This window comes from Corticium candelabrum, chromosome 6 (genome assembly GCF_963422355.1).
Source record: "Corticium candelabrum chromosome 6, ooCorCand1.1, whole genome shotgun sequence".
In the NCBI taxonomy this organism is placed as follows: Eukaryota; Metazoa; Porifera; class Homoscleromorpha; order Homosclerophorida; family Plakinidae; genus Corticium; species Corticium candelabrum.
In genome coordinates, this window is record NC_085090.1 from 7,738,318 (window position 1) to 7,758,317 (window position 20,000).

The 20,000-nt window shown below is 39.2% G+C and overlaps 4 protein-coding genes across 7 annotated transcripts in view; 2 read left to right on the forward strand and 2 right to left on the reverse strand.

Annotated features, from left to right (window-relative positions):
* Nucleotides 1-6,462, reverse strand: part of LOC134181018 (tyrosine-protein kinase BAZ1B-like) — a 22,615-nt gene extending 16,153 nt beyond the window's left edge. For both annotated transcript variants that reach the window (XR_009970059.1, XM_062648213.1), the window contains exons 1-10: nucleotides 6,365-6,462; nucleotides 5,847-5,959; nucleotides 4,257-4,429; nucleotides 3,662-3,767; nucleotides 3,546-3,609; nucleotides 3,322-3,395; nucleotides 1,887-1,986; nucleotides 1,485-1,553; nucleotides 1,276-1,428; nucleotides 1-8 (exon numbers count right to left, since the gene is read on the reverse strand). The exon at nucleotides 1-8 is cut by the window's left edge and continues 180 nt beyond it. Coding sequence is in view for 1 of the 2 variants with exons in the window: in XM_062648213.1 (XP_062504197.1) it covers nucleotides 1-8; nucleotides 1,276-1,428; nucleotides 1,485-1,553; nucleotides 1,887-1,986; nucleotides 3,322-3,395; nucleotides 3,546-3,609; nucleotides 3,662-3,767; nucleotides 4,257-4,429; nucleotides 5,847-5,959 (860 nt within the window). In the remaining variant the exon portion in view is untranslated. The remainder of the gene's footprint in view (nucleotides 9-1,275; nucleotides 1,429-1,484; nucleotides 1,554-1,886; nucleotides 1,987-3,321; nucleotides 3,396-3,545; nucleotides 3,610-3,661; nucleotides 3,768-4,256; nucleotides 4,430-5,846; nucleotides 5,960-6,364) is intronic.
* Nucleotides 6,463-6,537: 75 nt separating this feature from the next.
* LOC134181019 (transmembrane emp24 domain-containing protein 5-like) lies at nucleotides 6,538-8,641 on the reverse strand. Its single transcript, XM_062648214.1, has 4 exons — nucleotides 8,455-8,641; nucleotides 7,591-7,860; nucleotides 6,724-6,891; nucleotides 6,538-6,658 (listed from the first exon to the last, which is right to left on the reverse strand). The coding sequence occupies exons 1-4, from the start codon at nucleotides 8,620-8,622 to the stop codon at nucleotides 6,608-6,610; spliced, it is 657 nt and encodes a 218-aa protein (XP_062504198.1). The 5' UTR covers nucleotides 8,623-8,641; the 3' UTR covers nucleotides 6,538-6,607.
* A 2,083-nt stretch (nucleotides 8,642-10,724) lies between these two features.
* LOC134180928 (uncharacterized) lies at nucleotides 10,725-13,380 on the forward strand. The gene is made up of 6 exons (XM_062648110.1): nucleotides 10,725-11,838; nucleotides 11,909-12,163; nucleotides 12,420-12,553; nucleotides 12,621-12,761; nucleotides 12,827-13,309; nucleotides 13,363-13,380. Exons 1-6 carry the CDS (start codon nucleotides 10,725-10,727, stop codon nucleotides 13,378-13,380), a joined length of 2,145 nt encoding a protein of 714 aa, XP_062504094.1.
* Nucleotides 13,340-19,024, forward strand: LOC134181098 (uncharacterized). Of its 3 annotated transcripts, none has more exons than XM_062648302.1 (14): nucleotides 13,343-14,108; nucleotides 14,170-14,307; nucleotides 15,048-15,173; nucleotides 15,245-15,361; nucleotides 15,463-15,591; nucleotides 16,601-16,741; nucleotides 16,820-16,945; nucleotides 17,017-17,142; nucleotides 17,204-17,329; nucleotides 17,410-17,562; nucleotides 17,927-17,995; nucleotides 18,064-18,189; nucleotides 18,506-18,637; nucleotides 18,703-19,024. In XM_062648302.1, the coding sequence occupies exons 1-13, from the start codon at nucleotides 13,388-13,390 to the stop codon at nucleotides 18,625-18,627; spliced, it is 2,220 nt and encodes a 739-aa protein (XP_062504286.1). In that variant the 5' UTR covers nucleotides 13,343-13,387; the 3' UTR covers nucleotides 18,628-18,637; nucleotides 18,703-19,024. The 3 variants fall into 3 exon arrangements, 2 of the variants coding, with proteins under 2 accessions (XP_062504286.1, XP_062504287.1); XM_062648303.1 differs by having other exon boundaries at nucleotides 15,502-15,591; XR_009970078.1 differs by lacking the exons at nucleotides 18,064-18,189; nucleotides 18,506-18,637; nucleotides 18,703-19,024 and having other exon boundaries at nucleotides 13,340-14,108; nucleotides 17,411-17,562.
* The last annotated feature ends 976 nt before the right edge of the window (nucleotides 19,025-20,000 follow it).

The window sequence follows — 20,000 nt, forward strand, 5'->3', positions numbered from 1 at the left end:
TGAAGCTTCTGAAAGATAGGCAAACGTCAAACAGCTGTGCGACACAACAAGCTCTAATTTGCTGGTGAGAAGTCTCAAACATTGTAGTCTACAGTAGAAGTGACATGATGCATCCCTCCAATACAACAACTTAAAGTATTGAGAGATGCATCCCTCCAATACAATAGTCTAGTGTGTATTGTGAGATGCATCCCTCCAATACAATAGTCTAGTGTATTGTAAGATGCATCTCTCCAATACAATAGTCTAGTGTATTGTGAGATGCATCCCTCCAATACAATAGTCTAGTGTATTGTGAGATTTGCAGCAGTGGAAAAAGAAAAACAAAAGGACAAGAAATACAGAGAAACTGCCGAATCCCTAGGACACATCTTTCGCCCAATCGCAATTGAGGCTTTCGGACGCTAGGGACCCAAGGCTGAAGAGCTACTGACAGAGACGAGCAAGATGGCACCCATGCAATTGGACATACCAGTGGGCCAATTCAAAGCACAGTGGTCACGTCATTTGTCGGTGACAATTCAATGACTAAATTCGGACATAATCAATAAACGGGCATTGACAATTGTTGGCAAGGAGTCTGGTACCAGTGGGCCAGCTAACCTTGCCAAACGAGAATTTAGTTTTGACTTTTCATAAATTTATGTTCGTGTGTGTGTGTGTGTGTGTGTGTGTGTGTGTGTGTGTGTGTGTGTGTGTGAGTGAGTGTGTGCGTGTGTGTGTGTGCTTGGTTGCATTGTAGTTTGTATTGTAGTTTGCATTGTAGTTTGCATTGTAGTTTGCATTTTAGTTCGTGTCGTAGTTTGCTTGTAATTTGCCTTGTGCTTTTGATGACAGTTCTGAAAAATATATATATTGTGAAATGCATCCCTCCAATACAATAGTCTAGTGTATTGTGAGATGCATCCCTCCAATACAATATTCTAGTGTATTGTGAGATGCATCCCTCCAATACAATAGTCTAGTGTATTGTGAGATGCATCCCTCCAATACAATAGTCTAGTGTATTGTGAGATGCATCCCTCCAATACAATAGTCTAGTATTGTGAAATGCATCCCTCCAATACAACAGTCTAGTGTATTGTGAAATGCATCCCTCCAATACAATAGTCTAGTATTGTGAAATGCATCCCTCCAATACAACAGTCTAGTGTATTGTGAGATGCATCCCTCCAATACAACAACTGCAACGATTAGAAGCAAAGTGTAATCCAAGACATGCACAAACACAACTACAGATACTATGACTACAACAACACGTATACTATACCCTACCTTTTCCCTTTCCTCCGTTGTTGATTTTTCCTTCTTCTTTTTCATGTCTAACACTTTGCCAATGTCTTTCAGCACTCTAGCGACCGACTTGTCTTTCATTTGGTCACTGGACACTTTGCTTGCTGACGACTTCTTAACAGGAGTTGGCCATGGCTGAAATAGTGGTGATAAATTGGTTGTAAATGATGGCATGTTGATGTGGTTCTTACGTCTAAGGTCACACAGTTTGGAGCATCGCTGATCTTGCTCTGGATATGGTGCTGCTTGATAAGAGATTCCTGAAGAGAAATAGTTGTGACACACATGCACATGCACACACACGCAGACACACACACACACACACACACACACACACACACACACACACACACACACACAGACAGACGCATGCACGCACACACACACACACACACACACACACACACACACACACACATGCACACACGCACGTGCACACACACACACACACACATGCACACACGCACGTGCACACACACACACATGCACGTACGTGTGCACGCACACACACACACACACACACACACACACACACACACACACACACACACACACACACACACACACATGTACCGTCTGTCACACTTGCTTACTTTGACAATCCACATGCTCTGCTCTCCTTTTCCAATCCGCATTGCTGAATCGCGTACCAGCAACCTCAATAGATCTTTGCTAGGTGCTCGTTCCAAACGACTACGAAACAAATAAATTTTAGAGAGACACACTTCACATACTGTAAAGATGCATGTGTCAATAAAAATTAGATTATTGTATTGAAGGGATGCATCTCACAATACACTAGACTATTGTATTGGAAAAATGCATCTCACAATACACTAGACTATCGTATTGGAGGGATGCATCTCACAATACAGTAGACTATTGTATTGGAGGGATGCATCTCACAATACACTACACTACATCAGGGAGTGCGGTAGCACTCCCTATGTAGGGATGCAAAGAATCTGAAATGGCAGCCCATACAAAAGTATCCAAACGCATCCGAACCGGATCTCTCAGAACTCATTACAGAGATCTCAGACCCGCATAGCGCTCAACTTCAAACGTTCCTAATGGTAGCCAGACTATCACCGCTGACACAAAGCGCCTCAGAAGCCAGCTATCGGCAAGTAAAAAGACTCAATTTATTCTTTCACATTTCACTTTTGTCAGCCAGGCTAGCGCCTCACTCAAAGCAGCTACAACGACAAGAGTCATACCAAGCCATTCGCTCTTGTCCAAGGAATTGCACTGACCCAACAGCTAGAACTGTGCGAAGTCCACCCAGTATCATGTCAACTGCTGCTACGCAATCCTGAACAAGCTTCCATAACACCATGTTGTTCCGGTCACGTGTGTAGCTAGCCTACATGTAATTAAATACCTATTATTAGCTGGTGGAAACTACCATTTGGGACCATAAATTATAATTAGCTGCCATGCCACTTCCAGTGTTCTTACAGTTGCGTGTAGGTCAACGGGGTGCTGTCCGTGAGCGTGTACTGTATGCTTGACTGTAGAGATGCATGGGAGTTGTTGTTCCGTACATCCACCAGCTGCTATGTAGCTAATCGAGTGTAAAGATGGGAGTTGTTAAACAACTAAAATAAACATATTTATTGATGCACCAGAGTTGTTTATTGATGCAAAAAATGTTGTTCCGATGCCACACTCTCAAATGCGCCGATTATAAATGGCCGCCCATACAAATGTATCCAAAAACGTGCTATCCAGATTTTTAAAAAAATAAAAAAAACATTTTGAGAAAATGATGGGTATGTAGGGATGAGTATGTACTTATTAATCATGCTCATCTCCTACATCACAATCTTTTTACCTAAATTAATTAAAACGCAGCAGTCGTGTGTGACACTCACAGTACTGGATTGTGATGTAGGAGATGAGCATGATTAAGTACATACCCATCCCTACATACCCATCATCTTCTCAAAATGTTTTTCTTATTTTTCTATGTATTGTATTGGAGGGATACTTTACATGACTATACAGTGTATCGTTCATACTAACCTGATATTGTCACTATGAATAGCCTTCCTTATAAATCCATCTTTAAACTTCACATCATAGAAATATGGTTCAGGCTAGAGCACAACAACCTAAATTTCAAGAGGCCGAGATGGACACACACACACACACACACACACACACACACACACACACACAACTCACACACACACACACACACACACACACACACACACACACACACACACACACACACACACACACACCTCCGGATTATCTGGATCTTCATCTTGTGGCTCAATAACCGTCACAACAACAGCCTCCTCTTCTCTACACAACACGTTAGACGTGAATTCACAGCTCGCGCTCACTACCCACTTACTCAACATCGTCGCTACTTCGCTTCACTTCCACTGGCTCTCCCACAGCAAACGCTGTGTGCACGTGGTCATACAAGTCTTCAACCACATCCTCAAACCGATCAACATCTGACACAAAAGTCACTCAAAAAATTGATATCAACTAGTAATTTTTCAATTCTGCGCTTGATACAATTGTGTGTGTGTGTGTGTGTGTGTGTGTGTGTGTGTCAAGTGTGTGTGTGTGTGTGTGTGTTTGTGTGTCAATGTGTGCGTGTGTGTGTGTGTGTGTGTGTGTGTGTGTGTGTGTGTGTGTGTGTGTGTGTGTCAATGTGTGTGTGTGTGTGTGTGTGTGTGTGTGTGTGTGTGTGTGTTTGTGTGTGTGTGTGTGTGTGTGTGTGTGTGTGTGTGTGTGTGTCAATGTGTGTGTGTGTGTTTGTGTGTGTCAATGTGTGTGTGTGTGTGTGTGTGTGTGTGTGTGTGTGTGTGTGTGTGTGTGTGTCAATGTGTGTGTGTGTGTGTGTGTGTGTGTGTGTGTGTGTGTGTGTGTGTGTGTGTGTGTGTGTGTGTGTGTGTGTGTGTGTGTGTGTGTGTGTGTGTGTACACCACATCTCTTACTGTGATGAATGATCTGTAGCATCGGCTTGACAAACCACTTCTGTATGGCAGCAAGTTGCTTCCTGGCCGTAGCCTCCGACTTCAGTGCATCATAGAACGTAAGATTGGTCTTATTAGTTAGCTTGCACGTCCATGCAGGCAGTTTGTAGAGCTCATGACGACAGATGTACTCGCTGAGATGACGTGAAGGATAATACGTAACAGAGACACGACCAATGGGACTCATGAAACGAAAAACATGCAGTCCAAACATTAACATACAGTAGAACCTGTGAATTACAACCTGAATGTACAGAGTAAACACACTGATTGACAGATAGACAGACAGACAGACAGACAGACGAACAAGCAGACAGACAGACAGATAAACGGAATTACGGACATACATACATACAGACAGACGGACAGATAAACAGACAGACAAAGAGACAGACAAACAAACAGACAGTCAGACAGACAGACGGACAAACAAACAAACAGACAATCAGACAAACATATTAAGAGACAACCAGAAAGACAAATTAACAGATAAACGGAATTACGAACATATTGTACATACAGACAGACAAAGAGATAGACAGACAGACATACAGACAGACATACAGACAGACATACATACATACAGACAGACAGACAGATAAACGAAATTATGGACATACATACATACATACAGATGGACAGATAAACATACAGACAAACAAACAGACAAACAGACAGACAGACGGACAAACAAACAAACAGTCAGACAGACAGATGGACGGACAAACAGACAGACAGACATATTAGGACACAAACAGAAAAACAAACTAACAGATAAACAAAGAAACAAAACCAGAAAAATATGGACAGACAACATACATACAAAAAAGAAACAAAGACAAACTAACAGATAAACAAAAAACAGACAAACTATGGACAGACAAAATACAAACAATACACCGACGAACAAAATACAAACAAAACAGACAAACTGACAAACAAACAAACTAATAAACAATAACAAACAAAACACAAGGACAGACAAAATACATACAAAAACAAACAGAGAAAACACACAAAAGACAGACATACAAACTAATATATAAACAAACAATCAAAAACACAAATACGGACACACAATACATACAAAAAATCGGACAGACACACAGACAAACAGAAAAACCAACAAACTGATAAACAAAAACAAAAACACAAGGACAGACAAAATACATACAAAAACAGACGAACAGAGAAAACACACAAAAGACAAAGACTATTATATAAACAAACAATCAAAAACACAAATATGGACAGATAAAATACATACAAAAAAATCGGACAAACAGAAAGACAAACAAACTGATAGACAAAACAAACAAAACACAAGGACAGACAAAATACATACAAAAACAGACAACACAGAGAAAACACACAAAAGACGGACACAAGGACAGACAAAATACATACAAAAACAGACGAACAGAGTAAACACACAAAAGACAGGCATACAAACTAATAAACAAAAACAAACAATCAAAAGCACAAATATGGACACACAAAATACATACAAACAGACAACAGGATTTGTCATCAAAATCAAAACAAGGATACTCATATGAACGAAAAGCTTCATTCGTTTCATTCACCACAAACAGCTCCTCATTCGGCTTCAGATTTTCCGGCAACGGCAACAGACCAATCGGTTTCCGGCCAAACAACGGCATCTGTAACGTCCCGGATAACAACTAAAGAATCGATAAACTCGCGAACGATTGAGTCTGCGGCGCTGCGAGTCGTAGAATCAGTGGCGAGTGTGCGTGTGTATCGTGTCGTCACTGTGGTGGAGAAAAGTTGGGATACAGGGGCCCACTTCGAGGGACAAATGGCGCGAAGTTTCTACCTCAAAAACTTGCCAACTGACAGACGCAGCGACATGATACACGAGCGTATGTATACGAGAAAAGCACGACGTAACGACGAGACAAAAATCGGCGAGCCGAGTGGCCATCAACTCGCTCTGGTGTCGTCGTCACGTCTGCTCTGATGCATTTTCTGTCGCTTACAGTAAAAACCTTTTGCTTTTCAATGAATTTCTACGTCTAGAATTATAAGCTAGAGCACGCAAATACCTTGACTGGATAATAGATTGACCTGGCTGCCTGTTTCTCCTCAAAAAATGGCTGGAAAAGTCGTCACTGCGGCTGAGGATGCAAAGGTAGGCTATAAGCACCCGTATGATATTGGAAGACACCTGTTGTACACCACGCGCGCTAACTACGTTAAAGCGCGAAGACGGGCTCTGTGAGCGTATCGTAATGGCATCAAATTTGACCTTTAGATCAACGATATAACAGAAATTCTTAGACATATGATTAAGTTTTAATTCCTCTATCATCGATGAATAATCGTCTCACAAAGTAAACCTGAAACGGACAAATAAACGAGTCATGAATGAAATTTCACTCATCAGAGAGATGTGACTTCATACTTGCAACCCGGTAGTCAGAATCAACACCAAACAGTTGACTATCGACCACATAGGGATTCGAAACAGGTTGCTCTCGACAATGTGCCTGTCGCGGGCCTCTCGTCCGCGTATGTGGTCTTGATCTCGTTGAACTTTCTCCATGTCATTCGTCACCCGGTGAACGGAATCCTGGCAGATAGAAAACAAACACGATACAGCAACCGTTGAAACATATCATTTTGGATTCGAGTTACACTAAAGTCTGACAATCGAGGTTAGATGTAGATTTAGAGGTAAAGCAATTTTGTATGACTGTTGATGGCAATTGATGAAGCAAGTCAGTGAGACAAACCATGGCAAGTTTGTGTGAGATTGACATCTTGCCTGTCCACATCTTTTACACCATGTAGTTGTCTGTCTATCTGTTCAACCATCTTATGTCTGTCTGTCTGTCTGTTTATCTGTCTGTCTGTCTGCCAATACATCAATACATCTGTCTGTCTGTCTATCTGTTCGACCATCTTATGTCTGTCTGTCTGTCTGTCAATACATCTGTCTGTCTGTCTATCTGTTCAACCATCTTATGTCTGTCTGTCTGTCTATCTGTCTGTCTGTCTGTCAATACATCAATACATCTGTCTGTCTATCTGTTCAACCATCTTATGTCTGTCTGTCTGTCTGTCTGTCTGTCCAATACATATATTTTCAACATTAAAATCTACATTTAAAACTGTCTGTCTGTCTGTCAATACATCAATACATCAATATATCTGTCTGTCTATCTGTTCAACCACCTTATGTCTGTCTGTCTGTCTGTCTGTCTGTCAATACATCAATACATCTGTCTGTCTGTCTGTCTCTGTCTGGCTGCCTGTCATCTTGTCTTACTGCAACTGGCTTGAAATCACTGTCCACTGAATCATCAATTTGATCAAAAGTCGTCCACGAGTCGTCGTCATCACGATTCACTCCAATATCGATAAAAACAATTTTCTCTGTCACTCGACTGAACGTGTTTCCGAAACAGAACTGCACCAATCCCTCCTTGTCTGAGTTTACTGTGTGCATCCCATCAGCCTGCCTTCTATCGGTACGAATCACGTGACCATTCACACCATACAATGAGAAATCAATATCCATATCACCTCCTTCTATAACCTAGAAGTACATATGAATTAGTTTGTAAGATGGTAAGCTGTGAGCACAAAACGATAATAGACAAACAGACAGAAAGACAAACAAACAGACAGACAGACAGACAGACAGACAGACAAGCAGGTTATTTCATTAGCACACAGCATCTCTACACAGGCAGGCAGGCAGGTAGGTAGGCAGGCAAGCAGGCAGACAGACAACAAACACTGCGCGCACACAAACGGAAAAACTGACAGACGAAACACAACAGCAGACAGTGACTACGCAAATTCACAAGCACAGCCAGTGAAACAGACCAAAAAACACAAAATTTCACGTCAGAGAAACGCCAAAGACAAACAGGACGCCAAGCAATACGAAACACCAACGCACACAGCTCTCACTAAGCCCGTACATCTCTCAAGCCAACAAAAACCCAACGAACAAGCACAGAAAGACATAAAAAACACAAATATACAGCCCGCGCATTCTCATTCAGCCACTCAGTCATAATTCCGACATCAATGGCAAACCCCAAAATGGAGCCCACATAGCAACTGCCACTCGGCAAACCACAGATTATTCTCTCCTCTGTCTCTGTGTCTACCTCTGTCTCACCTGATACTCTATTTCTGTCGTGGAGTCTTTGGGAACGTCCTGAAAGAAGCACTCCTCTCTGCCGGCTTCTAGTCGGTACGTGAATGACGTTTCAAAAGCGAGCAAGGACCTGGCGTAGAGAATAAATAAAAAAGACCGAAAAATCATACTCACACCGTCACGCCGCATGCATTAATCCGGGAACTGCGCTACGCGGCCAACTGCGCGGCCAACTGCGCGGCCAACTGCGCGGCCAACTGCGCGGCCAACTGCGCGGCCAACTGCGCGCGCCCAACTGCGCGTGCCCAACTACATGTAACTTTAAAAATAAAAATTAGGTAAGTATCTGTACCATGTTAGAACAAGACTTGTAACACAATGCTAGCATAAGTCCAATCTGTGGACCTCAACTTCAACTCACTGTACTTCAATAATTAATTAATTAATTAATGTCTAAACATGATACGCAAACAAATGTCCTTCCCCCCCTTTTTAGACCTACACAGGGCAGATGAAACCACTCAGAACAGTTATATCACACGATATCGTTTTCGCTGCAAAAGACTCTAGCAGCCGACAAACGCAACACACATTCACTTTTCATTTCTGTCTTTCTCCGTGAAAACGGCCTCAAGAAATTCTCAGCTAAGCATTTTGCCAGATGAATGAGTAATTAACCCAACTGTGTTATGATACTTTCCCTAGCAAAACCCTAAAGCCATGAAAAAACAATGTGGGTTTCGCGGCATATTCCCTGTGATGCATGCTCTCCTAACTTCTAACACACATCCACGACACCAAATTCCCTTACTCTAGTTGATTCTCCCGATTTGCTAAACTGCATACGGAAAACGGGATTGTCATTATGCCCAACAATTACAAAGAAATAATTTCCAGTCATGTTTAGACAGTTGAAATCAATTTATAGGTCCTGGATAACAAGTTCCCACAAACTTTACGTCGTAGCGAAATATGAAATATAGCAAGTGCACGCATCTACCATAATACGACTCCTGTGCAGAGCTTGAATACACAAAGTGTACGTGTAGGCGTTTAGTTTAGCGAATGAAGCCTCGACCTCCCACACCCGTGTAGCGCCAATTTAACTTTCCTAAAATTATACGGGACATTATTGTTTCCCAAATCCAGTGAGGTGGCTGTTGGAAAGACGATTGAAAGGTAAGTTTTCAGTATCAACTGTGGTGTACGTAGGCTATTATAGGAGAGCGAAATACAAGCGCTTTCTTAGCTTTCCTAGCCTAGCTACACAAATTCGCGCGCATTTGCTGCATGTGCAGCTGTTGTGTATTACCCGATTAGAGACGATATATGGTTTGATTGCATGTGAGGACATAATTTCATTGCTGTGATTAAGTAGATTGTGTGAGTTTCGGATTTGTCGATTTGGACAGGAAGACGTGTTTGTGTCTAGGCTCCACCTCTGTTTGTGTAGATTGTATGCAACAATTTCAATACATCTTCAGATAAAGGGTGTTGTGTCTCATTTCGATTTCAGTCGCAAATTGAATTAGAGTCAGTACCGAGTGAAACTTGGTTTTCCTAACACATTTGTTCTCTCTCAAAGCTTTCCAAGGCATCATCAGACCTTAAGTTAATTATTTTAATGACTATGCCCTCTAAAACTTGGTCTAGTTTGCAAAACTCATGTCTGTACATGGTAATGTGATCCTTATCCATACATTTCTATCTACGTTTTCCAGTGGGCTGTGTCCTTATCTAGCTGCTATTGTTACCTTGATGGAATGCGTGAACTCACCCCAGAAGTGAAAGAAAATGTTGATTGGATTGTTTTTCAAACACTTAATTCTTTCATGTTCTATCACAGCTCTACTACATAGTAGGGCATTCATACTGACCATCATGTAGCGTTATTTCTTACTTAGCGTAGTCTTCTTTCACATCTATGTTACCTATGAATTAAAGGTTCTACATATTATACTAATACAGAACCAGTGACTTTGCTATGTGCATTATTTTCGTCCGTAATTATTTTCAAGTGTGCTTGAGTCAATGCTACAGTGTGAATGCACTTTAGTGGTAGTAGATCCTTAACTAAATTTAAATTGTAAGCATCCAGTTTTAGCATTCGGTCATCTGCAATGTACAATATGCCTTACATTACATGCACATTTTTATGTTAATTTAGTGTTTATCATATGGTGTTTAATTAATTAATTATGGATTTAGGTGAAGTTGATTGTACAGCAAGTCAAACAAAACTACAGCTTATTGATCATTTGTTTCTAGGTTTTTTCATCATTGACGTTGAGATGGCAAAACGAGATCATTTTGATGTGCTGATTGTTTGTCCTCAGGAGTCAGAGCTGCAGGCTGCACGTCACGTGTTTGAACACGAAACAAAGAGCAAGTTTGAAGGAGCTCACACTGATCTCCCTTACAACCTTCGTTTATGTCGTGGATGGAATGATTTGCCTTTGAATGTTGCCATGGTAGCTCAGGTGGAGTGTGGTGGTATTGAGTGTATGAAGCTTGTTGCTGACTTGGCAAAACATTTTTCTGTTGGTTTGATTGCAATGACGGGCATTTGTGCTGGAGAAGAAGACAGAAAGAGAGGAATAGAATATGGGACAGTTGTGGTGGCAAAGAGAACAACAACAGAATGTGGAGGGTTAGAGAAGGAAGATGGAACAGTTCAATCTCGTGCACGTTACATAGAAGTGAGCAAAATGCTTGCTCCAGCACTGAATGAAGTTGTTGAGACAAGAGAAAATGACAAGTGGTCATCGTATGTTCCTGCTAAATTGCATCGTGCCAGTCCACGATATGTAAAGGAGCTGCTGCTTCAGTGTGTTTTAGACAATGAAGAAATCAAGGAGAAGAAGGATTGTGCAGGCATTAAGAAAAAGAAGCTTTCTGTAGGCATCAAAAAGAAAATGCTTCTTGCAATTATGGAAAGTAAACTTTTAGGTCTTACTAAACATGACGTCATCGAGGTTTTAGAGAAAATGGAGAAAGAGCATGAGCCATTAGTGTATGCAGAAGGGAAGCTACAGGAATACAAGTCAACTGAAGCAGGAGAGTTGTATGCCAATAAGCAAGTGGAATTTCTACAAGAAAACAGAAGTTTTACAGTTGTATCTGGATCAATAGGATCAGTTTGGATGGACACTGAAAGACTTGACAGAGAAATGACAGAACTGAAACAACGAATGGGAGATCACGACATCAAAGCTATTGATAAAGAAGCTCATTTCTTGATGGAACAAGCGACAGACAGTTTCAGTCCTGGATTAGCTGTTGTGATGAAGGGAATCTCTGACTACGGAACTGAGAGCAGCAAACTGATGTATTATAAAGCTTATGCTGCTGCGACTCCAGCTGCATTTCTGAGGCATTTCATCACTGAAAAGAAGTCTGTGATCAGTACGTGATATTGAGAACGATATGCAGACAGTTATGTGAAAATATATTTTATTTGCTTTATTGTTTGTAGGTTCTGGGTCATTGAAAGCTCAGCTGTTTGATTTGTGTGACATTGTGGGTGAGAAGTGGCGTGATTTGGCTGATCGTCTCAACATGAGCAGATATGATGTTGAGATGATAGAACTGGAGGTTCATACAAAGAAGGAACGAGCATTTATGATGCTATGCAAATGGCAGTCGATGGTAGGAGAGAATGCAACTGTAGAGAAGGTAAAAGCTGAACTAAAAGAGATTGAAGAGCAGAAGAAGGAAGAAGCCATTGCAAGTAAGAGACTATAATGTTGTGATGTTGGTGTTGTAGATTTGTATTTTATATTCATGTTTTCAAGCAGCTTTACAAAGTCTAGAATAGTCTGGTTTTGTTACGTTTTACTGAAAGCTTATATTGGATGTACTTGTGTTATATTATCTTATTTGTTGCTATTGTTGAGATTAGCATGTGATAATTCAGTAGCAGTTGCAGCTAGATGCACATCAGAAAATTTGCACCATTAACGTGTGATCTCTTACTTGTGTGTTAGGTATAGTGTTTCCCAATGAGCTAATGGAAGAAAAGCAATTTTGTGGTCGCCATAAAGAGTTGACAGTTTTGTCCAACACAATGTGGGGAGAAAAGGCTCCACAAGTGTCTACGTCATTGAAATTCTGCTGTGTGGTGTGTTTATATGTCAGTGTAAATGAAACATTTGATATCAACCGATTGTTTTGTGTATTGCATTTAGGTGATCAAAGGAATGGGCGGAGTGGGGAAATCATCTTTGGCAGCCAAATATGCATTTGAATGTAAACATCTGTATAGTGATGGAGTGCTGTATTTCAATGCAGAATCATGGGCAACGCTGACAAACTCAGTCGTACACAATGTAAACACATTGACTCACATTACTGGTAGTTTTGTGTTAACAATGAGCACATTGTCTATTTGCAGCTCACAGTTTTGTCTGTAAGTTCTCCTTCTGTTTCACGTTCTCAAAGTCGATTTGATGAGCTAAAGAGCAATCCATTAGAAGACAAGAATGCAGTGCTGCTCAACCACATTTCCAAGCTTCCTAAGATGTTGCTGGTGTATGATGGTGCAGATGATCTCTCTTTTCTGCCTAAAATTCTTCCTCGTTCAACTGCTCGTGTCCATGTATTGATCACAAGTCGATGTGATGATTGTTCTGTGTTACAGAAATCACTAAATCATGTCATCTCTCTTGGTTGTTTGGAAGCGGAAGATGCCGTGGCAGCTGTAGCCATGTGGTCTGGTCGTCAACCGTCCAACAGTCAAGAAACAGCAGCAGTCACCAAATTGTCAGTTGAAGCTCCCATAGAAAAGCTACCAATTGCTCTTGCTCATGCAGGCACGTATATGCGAAAGGCACATCTAAGTTATGAGGAATATTACAAACGGTTGAAAAGAAATGAAGTTGAACTTGAGGGTTTCGCATTGGATCTCGACAAACTGTTGCATTACTTTAGAGCAAGTCGTCTACGTGAAGTGCTAATGGAAGCTGATGTAACTGAGCCTCCTGATTTGAAACGGTTGAGTGACAGGAATATTGATGAGTTGGATATAAGTGAACGTGACAAAAATGTTGTAAAAAATGTGAGAAATTTTATGATGTCTTCTAGTCATGCTCATCTGACATGGCAGATGGACATTGAGTTGGTTGCAAGAGAGAATGCCAAAGCGTTGTCTCTACTTGAATATGCATCATTTCTGTCTTCAAGAGACATTCCAGAGAAGCTCGTTCGTCCTCTTGTGTTTGGTGAATGTGCCAATTATGAATACAGTTTGTGTGTCTCAAGTTTGTCTTCACACAATTTAGTTGAATGGCACGAGACAGCAGAAGGTTACACTTTGAATATTCATCCATTGGTGCAGTCAACAGTGATGGAACGTGTCAAGCAACAGCCAGATGAGATGGAACGTAAACTAACTGATGTTTGTAAAAATATGTTGTCTCATCTACCGCACAGTACAATGGACTTAAATTGTCTTCCAAGTGATGTACGACTTCAACATTTTTCTCACTCATATTCATTGACTAAGCATGTATTGCTAGCTGATGTAGAAATACCAACTTGCTTGGATTTGGTTAGGTATACGTTTTCACAGTTCCAGTCTCCTGACTCATCGTGGTATTTGTGTGAACAATGGTACCACAAAGTGATGCAGTTGCACAGTTTGCCACATGAGGTCAAACGCACTTTGGTTATAGACGGTATAACTGCATCTTCAGATTCAATTTTGTTCTGTATTGGTTATCACTTTGTGTTATTTAGCAAGTAATCTTTTGAGTATGGCATATCTGTTCATGTTGAAAGAAAAGGAATCATTAGATTTGAGTCTGAAAACCAAGAAGATGATTGATGAGTTGAAACCAGATGAGAAGAAAGAAATATATCAACATCATAGAAAAGGTAAGGTAAGACATTTGATGATGTATTTATAGACCAGGCGTGCATCTGTATTGTTGAGAATTACTGGATGAATTTGTTTGATGATGTCAATTTCAGTACTTTATAGTTGTTTGAAAACAATTAATTTAACAAAGTTAGAAAGTTCATACACCAGAATATGATGTTGTGTGAAATACGTGACGTAATCCAGTGATTATAAATAGTATATGTAGTTTGCACTAAAGAGATGATGGATAGTTTATTGACACATTTGAAGGTATGAAAACATTTGTTGATGCATTTTCCTAACTGACAGCATTTGACTGAGACTCATTTATATTAATTAAGTTGAAGGTAGGGGAAGGGGTCAGTCGAGTCAGTTTTAGTAAGTTTATAAGTTGTTTGTCTTGATGACATTATATCTTTTGTCTTGTCATTAAGTGGAGATGGTTTTTGCAATGATTAGATGACAACACAAGCAAATATTTATTTAGTGATGATAATCAAAAATCAATAATTGAATTATAATTTTGTTTTAATCAGCTTGAGGTAAGTAGTTTTGTTTAGACTAGAATTTCATTGTTTGTAAAGATTTTGAGGTGTTTTTGTTTATTGATTATGATAGTCAGATTTATAGATCATTATTATCATTGTTACAAGTACCCAATTGTATTGTTGATAGTTTGTATATTTTCTGTAATTATTAAATTTTAATTTAAAATTTGTTATATTTTCTCACTATAAGTAACCGTTTGTTGTAGTGTTAGAGAACATTTGTCTTTGCTATGACATGCTAAACAAGTTTGAGGAAGAAAAGTTTTATCTGAAAGAGCTGATGTTGCTGATGAAAACTTCTGGAGAACAACATGGATGTGGATTTGCTTTAAGTATTAAATTAAAGACAAATTTGTTTAGTCTATGTAGTGTTTGGTGCAATGGCAGTTTATTTATTTGTTAGTTGGATGCACGATGGCAGAGAACTACTTTAAGAGGGGTAAACAAGACAAAGCAATGACATTATGCCAACAAGTGATGGAAAAGTTAAATGGTATGGAGGAACATGATCAGATCGAAGGTAAATAATTTGAATCATAAATTTTCTTATTGTTGAATGTAATGCTGTGGCAAGTCAAAGTTTTATTAAATTAACCTCATACTGTGATTTCTGTTATATAGTGATGTCAAGATTATCAAAATGTTTTTTATCTTTTGGAGAATTTGAAAAAGCAGATGATTTATTGGATAGGTCATGGAAATTGCTTTCCAGAGTTGATTATTACAAATTTCTTCGTGAGCGTCTTGCAGGTGAGGTATTTTGTATATTTGTAATTCTCATAAATTAATTTTTCATTATTTGCTTGTAAAATGGGAAGCATCTAGTACTTGTCAGTGAGAGCAATATTAGTTAAAGAAAGTCAGGGTCAACTGTATTGAGATGTGCAGAATCTTTCATTATGGTTTATTGTATATCACGTGACATGTTGTATTTGTGTGAAATTAAAACTTAAAAAGCATGCGTTTATGATAGAGAAAGTGTTAATGGAGACTCAAAGCCATGATAGTTGACTTGAATGACACTCTGTATATATGATTGCAAGGATACAGTCAACCTTACATTTAGCGACATCTGAAAGGGCATAATATTTAGGTCGTTATATGCGATGTGTCGTTGAACCCAATGTACACGTTTATGCACAGTAAATGCCTTGTAGAGGCTTACTAACAGGTTTGACATTTATTTTAGTTTAATATATCAACTCGCGAGCAATCTAGTTTTCATTTATGGCTTTAAAGTATTGTTCAATGCGCTGTTGCTCGTTCCGCTGGCAACTGCTTCTTCTATTCGACGCCTGTCTTTGATGATGCCAGCTAAAGTACCGTGAGGGACGTCGTACTTCTTTTCCAACGCATTCCGTGACACGCCGGAGTCGAGTTCGGCCAAAATCGCGTATTTTTCTGAGAATGACAGCCGTTTTCGCTTTCTGGAAGCCATGCTCAAGACACGTGATCGGCGCATGCGTTACAAAATTTACATTGGTCGGTATAAACGAGGAAATTAGTACTACACTGGACAGTTTAGACAGGTCGGTAAATGCAATTTGTCACTATATCCGCTGTCGCTAAACCCGAGGTAGGAAGACATATTTTGTACTACCTTCTTGATAGGGTAAAACGTTTCGGTCGTTACTACCGATGTGTCGCTAAACCCAATGTCGCTAAATGTAAGGTTGACTGTATGTTATATTGTATGTAGAATGAAAGTGCAGATAGACAGTAAAATTATGATTTTGTTTTTGTTCATGTCTTTATGTAGTCATGAAGCTCAAGTGTGAGTGTGAGATTAGAAGACCTAATGCATCAAAAGACAAGCTTACTGAAGCATTGGAAATAGCAATATCAGCATTGTCTATTGCTCAGTCTTTCCTACCATCAGAAAGTGCAGAGATTTTCTATTGTATGTGAATTGATTGTTAAATGTTTTGTGCACTACTGAAGTTATTTTCCGGATTGTTTTCAATTCTGGTTATTGTAGGTAAATTTCAAATTATTAAATGTAACGGAAAATTAGGAAACGTGGAAACGTGCATTGAACAACTGAAAGAGCTCAGGAAAGTTGAGGAGACAAACATGCCTGATGTACATAGCAAACTATGTGGTGGTCAGTATAGTTCTGTATCTGTTAGTGTTTTTGTTTTTCGGTACTGCTCTAAGTTTTATTATGTTATACAGTAATAAGACTATTAGGAGGCATGCATGAGAAGAGAGGTGATTTAGTTGCAGCTGTGATGTGTTATAAGGAAGTATTAGAGCGGTACCAGCAGGAGGACCATTCTGATCATGTGAAAATTGCTAATAGTTTGATAACATTCTTGATACGACATGACATCATATTAAAGGTTGTATGTTTTCTGTTTAGCTCTCATGTTGATTGGTAGAATATATTATAAGATGGGCAACATCAGGGATGCTGTAAAGCATTTAGAGCAGTCTATAGAATTTAGAGAACAGAAGCAGTTACCACCTTGTCGTGAAACTGGTCAATGTATGCAGTAATATGCGTATTAAATGTTTATTATTATTAATTTATATCTGTGAGTTTGCATTTTAATTCTATGTGCTGTAGTTATGGATTACTTGGAAGATGTCATAGACCGACGCCAGAAAGAACGACAACATTTGAACAAATGCAAGGAATCCATCTAGCACAAGAAGCATTTACTAAATCTCTCAACATACTGTTGTTTTATCCAAATTGTGATCAACAAATATTGGACGGTGAGATCTTTTTTACTTACTTTGCAGTACAGTGCTGGCGGAGCTGGGGGTGCAGAAGGGACAATATGCCCCCAAATTGACCATCAACAACTGCAAAGAAATTTTGGAAGAAAATATATGAAATTTTTACTCCAGTATGACAAGTGTTCAGACCTATAAATGTGTATAAGCACTTTCTGTTGCCTAAGAGGAGCGTGTAAGTTAATAAATTATATTAATAAAGTTTAACATCAGGAAGCGCTTTCCGATAGGAAATGCTTACTGAAAGCTCATCCTAGTTCATGTACTGCGATGTCCTTTCATGCTCCTAACTTACGAGTCGCTCTGCCATCTCTGCAGTACATAATAACTTTACTGATTACAGTGTTGAGGGACCTTGCTGCTTCATATGGCATGAAAATTGATGAGGAGACTATAGATGAGAAGGCCACTAGTATGAGCTCTGTGATGTCTAGTTTGCTAATATTTCCATTGTTGATGCATTTATTCATGTATGTGTAGTGCTAAAACTAATAGCAAGGAAAGCATATACTTGGAGAGATTATGCCAGAGCTAAAGATTTGTTCTACATGCAAATGAAAGTTGAAGCTGCTACAATGGTTTTACAGCCAGTACAAAAAGCTATTGGTATACAGTTGTTTGTTTGTATACGGATGATTAGGTGTGAAGTGTCTATATAATGTTAACTGTGTTATGTGAGAAGACTGTGCTAAAATGTTTTTAATTATACGTACTTGTGTGTGCCTGTGTGTGTGTGTGTGTGTGTGTGTGTGTGTGTGTGTGTGTGTGTGTGTGTGTGTGTGTGTCAAGGCTTATAGGATTGGTACTTTTTCTTTAAAACATGATCATTTTATTGAAGTACATGGATTGGGAAATTTGTTGATATCAATTAGTTGTTATTTATCAGATGTGACCAATAGTAATTTTATCTCTTGTACTTCAGCACTGCACAACATCGGTTTGTGTCAGATACGTCTCTCACAGTTGGATGAAGCTGAGGAAACGTTTACTGAATCACTGAGAATTGCTCAATCTCTGAGACCAGTAGAGCATCAAGGTTTATAGATTTCATCCAGTAAGACATGTCAGCATGTCAGTCTATGTGATGTGATATTGATATCAATTGTTTTCTAAATTTAGTCAAAAATCTGCTTGGACTAGTTCGGATGCTGAAGTACTTTAGAACGTTAGATTAAGGTACAGACTTATTAGTAACACAACACAGTCACAAGATTGATGAAGTGTATTTTACAGTTAGTGCTGATTGTCATATGTCTATATGTTTGTTTGCTTTTTGTCTGCTTATTGATATCAAATATATTCTAAACTTTATAGACAATAATGATTTACATTTTATCTCAAATTGCAATACACTACAGTATGACGTTTTTGTCTTGTGCAAGACAATCTGCTAATGATGCAAGTCTGTTGAGTACCAATGCATCACTACTGACTATATTATAACACCACGATATTTGACTGTTTGTCTTTAATATTAATTAAATTGTGTGGTTGGGAGGCCTTATCAAGATAAATTGCTGAGAGTCTGAGAATAATTAGCCTTCAGATTCGAGGTAATATTAATATCTAAATGATTTGTTGTATGATGACTTGCCACTTACTTGCTGGTCATACTTATCACTCAATAAGTGTGTCAGTGAAGGAGTTGATGTGGGTGGGTGTTGGTGGTGATGAGTGATTGTTGACAGCTTGACAAGCAAGCCACCTGCTCACAACAAGTCACATGCTTAGATCGATCAACCCATTGTGTTCCATACGTTAGAGACAGTAGGTCCAATCCAACTGGTTGGTGTGTGTCTCTACTTCACTTGATGATGTTGCTAAATGGCACGTCCAGATGAGGTGATTCTGAGCGTCTCAACAAGACGAGACACTGGAAACAGGACAGCAAAGGAGCTTGACAGAACATGTTACAATGCGCATATAGTATACTGCATGATCATTGTCGTATTGTGATGTCAGAAATTCTGAAATTTTTGTTCAATTTATTTACTGTCACGTGATTATGTCATATTTGGTATTTAATTAATTAATGTATGTTGACCAGTCAATATTTAGTTTGCAGTTGTGTTGGCAGTCTGTTACCCAATGCTGCTGGAAGGGCTCTATGGAACTAGGTTACCCCCTTACTACGATTTAGGGTATAATCATTTTAAGGGGTGTCGCATTCTGGGTTGATAATTACTTTTCAGGGGCACCCTAAATAGGTCCTATAAGGTAGGTAGTTATATTTGTGTGTCACTAGCTGACTAACAGCATCTCTAGCTAATCAAAGTTGGAATAGTGAAGGAGGCAATGTGTTGATCTGTGACCTTAATTGCTTTTAATTTTTATTAATTAAGTATTTTTTAGTAATTTTTTATTAGTTATTTTTGTTAATTAATTGTTTATTAACTATTGTTTGTTAGTTAATTAAT